At 33.5% G+C, this 5,506-nt stretch overlaps 1 protein-coding gene across 1 annotated transcript; it reads right to left on the reverse strand.

Moving 5' to 3' along the window:
- Nucleotides 1-1,046: 1,046 nt before the first annotated feature.
- LOC149169446 (peroxidase 72-like) lies at nucleotides 1,047-4,262 on the reverse strand. Its single transcript, XM_089427103.1, has 4 exons — nucleotides 3,911-4,262; nucleotides 3,623-3,814; nucleotides 3,295-3,460; nucleotides 1,047-1,920 (listed from the first exon to the last, which is right to left on the reverse strand). The coding sequence occupies exons 1-4, from the start codon at nucleotides 4,166-4,168 to the stop codon at nucleotides 1,505-1,507; spliced, it is 1,032 nt and encodes a 343-aa protein (XP_089283229.1). The 5' UTR covers nucleotides 4,169-4,262; the 3' UTR covers nucleotides 1,047-1,504.
- Nucleotides 4,263-5,506: the final 1,244 nt, after the last annotated feature.

Raw genomic sequence — 5,506 nt, forward strand, 5'->3', positions numbered from 1 at the left:
TATTGTTTTTATAACTAAACCACCATCATGAAAATAGATCTTAAAATCTAAATGAGATTTCTCCACAAAAATTGCCCAAATAGACCAAAGAATGAATCTTTAGAAATACTTGCTCGGGGAATACACAAAGAACAATTCAGCCCCACATTCCGCTTTACAACTTGCTGCAAATGCACACCAGACATACAATAGCTACAACTGTGATGAAACGCTGCTCCAAACAAACTCACACAATGTGCAATCAATTCGGCACACCAACTCCTCAGCGTTTAACAAAATTTTTCTTTTTGGTTTTGAAAGCATGCAGTTTCCGAGATAAACTGCTCTTCAATTCCGTGTAATTCCTTCCACAATTACTGCTACGTCGTTTAGATATTGTGCTGATACAGTAGGCAGATTCAGTGAAAAACACTTGCAGTGCTGCAAGACATAATGTGATAACGTGCAATCCTCTGCAGCTTGCTATGGATGACATTCACAAGTAAAGGGAGATTCACAGATGAAAGGATTCTCATAACTATGGCAACAAGGAGACCCGGTCAATGCTGCCAATGAATCAAATATTTTAACGAGCACTCCATAAGATTAAATGGTCCCATTGTGAGGCTTAATGGAACTGTGTACATCGAATCCAAAAATTCCTGTATCTCTTCCACGGATCCACGATCCACAATCGTGAAAATGCCGCAGCCCTCTTCCTTTCAAAACATGATACACAGCTTCTTTTACGCCACTCCCTATGCTACATGCAATGATAGGCCAGGCTTCGTAGATTCCTTAAAAAAAATGGAGCAGAACTCTCACTTATGATCCAATCTAGATCTAGAAAACCATAGAAAACCACACTCACCTATAGATATAAATATAAATAGGGAAAAATAAATCTCGCAACGGAAATCAATGGTAACACACTTATATTAATCTTTTTATGTATAAAACAATAATAATCAAGATTTTCTCACATTTTCCTGGGTTTCTCTCAGGGAATCAAGTTAAATCTAGCTCTGATACCATATTAAAAAATAGAGAAAATTTAGAGAGATCCATTAAACACAACACCAAACACAATATATCTTATTGATCTCAGGGACATTACATATATAAGAATACATGATCTTTTTAGATCCCAGAATGATAAATCTAAATTACTCAAAATAACTAGTACACCTATTAACCTAAAAACTCACACAGACCACTCCACCCTCCCTGTTGGTTATACAAAGTGAACCTTCATAATAGTGTGTGCCATGCATGTAGGCAATGAAAAAAAGAGACTGAAAAATCAATTATGCTTCAACGTTTTCAAACAATCTCGATATACCGCACTATTCTTCGATTATTTTGGGATACTTCTTGATACATGGCAATTTGAATTTCAGAAGTTCCACGTTCGAGTAATTAAGCGGCGGCTATATTATTCTAACGGTCACAAGCGAATGCGCAGCTACAGCCCGGATGTAATGCCATGCGTTACAAAAGTTGGGAGTTATTTAAATTCAACTGATTAATGGAGAACAGTACGACAGTTGACCCTGATTTCTCCCATGGAGCCTGTAAGAGGACTGATGTTCCCCAACTTCACCATGGATGCTGCAAACTGTATGTGAAATATTTCTTCATTTTCTGCATAAAATCTCACTATCTCAGTTGTCCTCCCTTGGCCCTTGGCGAACAATTCTTCGTCTGAATTCAACAGCCCTTGACCGTTAAGCAAGTTCTTGAAGTAGTCGTTGTCGAATTGGGTGGGACTCACATAATCCAGTGGGAACAAGTTACTATCACCTCCCGATCTCGGACACCCGGATATGAGCCGAGCATAATAAGAGCTGTCTAGGGTGACGTCTCTTGCTCCATTTCCGTTCTGGCTGTAAAGCCTCTGCTTGAAACTCGCGCATCGAGACAGGCCGATGGTGTGACTGCCTGCGCAATTATCATTGGCATTGACATTGACATTTCTGTATAATAAGTAATGATTTTAACTTTATATAAATTATGAATTAATGGTTTTAGGTAAATATTAAATATGAATTAATGGTTGGGGTTATTTTGTTTTTAGGTTGATGTTTTATGTTTGAAATAGTGTAATTTATGTTAATTTTATATTGATCAAGTTTTGTTTGAGAGGATTAATTTTTTTTTTTTCAATCTAAAAGAAGTTTACACGGGTTGTATCTCAAAAGATTTGATGCCTCTCAACCTTTAGTAGATCTAGAATTAAAATGAATTATTAATTTTTTATTTTATTTTAGTTTTAGTTTTAGTTTTATTTAATTTGACATTAAAATGTTTTATTGATAATTATAATTATTAATTGTTTTATTCTACTTTAATTTTATTTTTACTAAGTCAAAATGTTTACTTAACATTAGGTCTCTATACTCTAGGTTTTTAACTTTTTTTATTTTTCAATTCTAAAGGTTTACAAATATTTAGATCATTACCTTTTTGCTTTTTAATTTGAAAAATATTATAAATAAAATAAAATAAAATATTTATAAATTATATTGTTGAATTGAAGCTTTTGCGATTCATAATTTTTTGAGATTTTTTTTTTTTTTGTGATACAATCACGTAGACAAATTTATCATTATGTGATTTACCCTCGTAAAATTATATTGATTTTGAAATAAGTTACAGTTTTTTGGCCAGTGGTGTTGGTAAGCCATGATACTAACCTATGATATGGTAAGAAAACTTATTTACAGCTTAATAATATCTATGTATTCATGGTTAAGAATCTTGTTATATTGTAAGTTTATTATAAGTATTAAGTTTTAATTTAAAACATGTTATTAAATTAAAATAGTTATAAAATATTTTGATTTTAAAATGAGCTATGTTTTTTGGACATGTGTTATTGGTAAACTATGGATTATAACAAATTCTATTCGAAAGTTAATAATATCATAATAAAATGTGGTGAATATTCATATATACCAATTTTACTTTAGGGTAAGTATTAAATTTGTATATGCTTATTAGATTTAAAAATGTTTATATTTCATATTTAAAATATGGATGTAATAAAATAAAAAAGATAATAAACCAATTACTAGCTTAATACATCATATTTAATATTTATCACCAAACAAATAATGTTGGAGTGACTCTTTTTATTTTAACTTAGTAATATATTATTGGTAATGTAATATTTTATAAAAAAAATAAAAAAAAACAATTATTAAATTATTAAATTATTAACTATATCTAGTGTTTAATATTTACAATATTCAAACAAAATAAATGAATACAAATTCAAAATCATATCATAAATTATGAATCAAAGTATGATACCTGAAAGGGCCACCAAGTCTATCTCATTCAGATCCTTTTGTCTAAACATCCTAATGAGAGTTTCGAGAGTTGAGTTTGGCGCTGGAATATCTTTGTTCGCCCCACTAAAGCTTGCACTCTTCGAGTCTCTCCTCCCCAGTAAAACTTCCCAGCCCAGCCCTCCACTCTGATATTTATTCACCCATAAACAACATTAATCACTAGGCACTTAGATTAACATCACTTCGTATTGTTATTCATTCTTATAATCTTGGAAACCAGCAGTAGCAAATATATTGTTTTGAAAGAACGAAACAATATTGACAAAGTAAATTGATTAATACATTACCAGGACCACTGAGTCACGAGCTGCAATAGCGAGAATATCTGCACACGATACAGTTTTTGGGCACTCCTTCTCCAGTGCACTTTTTATCTGATCAACAACCTCAAATCCTCTGGCAGAGTTTCTGTTGGGATTCGATCGCTTCTCACTCGCAATGCTTGCACTGTCATCCAATAGTATAGATGCGTCACACCCCTGTCACGCCACACACATTTTATATTTAAGAATTCATGGGTAGTCTATAGTGGTAGCAATTAGATAAGTCCACATGACATAAATAATGCAGATCACCTGGACAAAGCAATCATGGAAGTGAAGCCTGAGCAAGGATGCTGCCATTCGAGCTTCCTTCATCACCGCCTTCTCCATTACTGATCTTACTATTTCTTCGGCCATGGGACATGACTCGGCATAAAAAAGTGGGTTCAAATAATTGTAAGAAAGTGGATTAGGTTGAGCAGAGGATAACGAGACTGATACTAAGAATACCTGCAACGAAATAAGTGGCAAAAGATGCAGAGTGAGGCCGGGCGAAATAGTTATGGCCATGATTATCAAGAATGAAAGAATCAACAATATGGAATTGCTATTCCCATCTGTGTATTAAAGCCAGAAGGGAAATTAGAGGAACAAGACGTTGTGGGTCTTGGTTACGTGGACGTTTATTTATATCAATCACATATGTGGACTGGACAGCTCTCCAAACCACCGCTTCTATACTGTTGAGCTCTGAATTGAATAATGACGTATTTCAACGATGGAAGATGACGGCTCAGCTACTACTACGCGGCAGGGATGATATGATATCGATTAATGTCGGCTTTAACTATTACTAAAGATTTGCTTTATCAGCAGAGCGGCAATTTTTCCTGTCGATTGTTTAAAGTCTTTTGTGTCTCAGTCATCCATTCAGAGGGCACCTAAAACCTACTCCCCGCGGCTGCAGAAGTGACTGTTTATCGGTCATCTGTCGAAATGATTGACATGCCGTAAGGCATATGGACAAAAGTTTGAAGGGCAGGTGGCCCGTACCGCTCATGTGTTTTTTAATTATTATATAATTTAATATTCTTCTAAACCCCGATGTCAAAGTATTATATATTTTGCCCTGTTTGGTTCCAAATCAGTTAAATATAATTTTTGGTATGGATGTTTTTGTTATTTAAAATGTATTTTTGATATTTTTTTTGGAAAACTTTTTTTCCAAATTGAAAAACTTGGATCAATAATGCATGGTCTGTCATCGTCTATCTTACTATGCATGGTCTGTCATAGTCTATGTTACTCTTGATTACATTGCGAGACTTATGGAGAATATACCACTCCACCTAACAAACCATGAAAAATTATTACTCTGGATTACATTGCGAGACTTATGGAGACTATACCACTTCACCTAACAAACCATGAAAAATTATTACTCTAATAATCCCGCTTAAAATTAAACTACAAAACCTATAAAACCCAAATCTCTCCACCAAACAAACCATGAAAACCTCTTACTCTATTCTATTATAAAAGATAATACTAAACAAATTTATAATAATAACCAACCTCTACCTAAGACATTAAACTTGAAAACATAGTCACTGTCTTCGAGGAAGCAAAATAATGTATACACCATCAAGATTATCGATGCTGATTCGGACTTATGACCTACTCATCCGCATGAATATATTGACGGGTTCCTCACTGGTCTTAGGGTTGACATTGGGCTTCCTCGTCACTTTAATTTATATTTCTTTGACGATTGTCCTGGCTTTTCACTTAATTTTTATTTTATCCTATGTTTTGACATTTTAAAATAAAAAAGCTAATAAAATAAGTTATTAATACGGTTCTAGTTTGAATTTGGTTAAATTTAAAAAATCAGAATTGTGGAGTGTT

Source organism: Pinus tabuliformis, chromosome 4_2 (genome assembly GCF_031772625.1).
Source record: "Pinus tabuliformis cultivar Carrire ecotype Pingquan chromosome 4_2, CPIR1, whole genome shotgun sequence".
NCBI classification, from domain to species: domain Eukaryota; kingdom Viridiplantae; phylum Streptophyta; class Pinopsida; order Pinales; family Pinaceae; genus Pinus; species Pinus tabuliformis.

What these genes read in the sequence shown, in the direction of transcription:
- LOC149169446 (XM_089427103.1), bottom strand. Translation starts at nt 4,168, where the DNA reads ATGGCCATAACTATTTCGCCCGGCCTCACTCTGCATCTTTTGCCACTT. An exon ending in TCCATGATTGCTTTGTCCAG is followed by an intron (nt 3,815 to 3,910) that starts GTGATCTGCATT and finishes GTGGCGTGACAG; the next exon opens with GGGTGTGACGCATCTATACT. An exon ending in AGACTTGGTGGCCCTTTCAG is followed by an intron (nt 1,921 to 3,294) that starts GTATCATACTTT and finishes ATAATTGCGCAG; the next exon opens with GCAGTCACACCATCGGCCTG.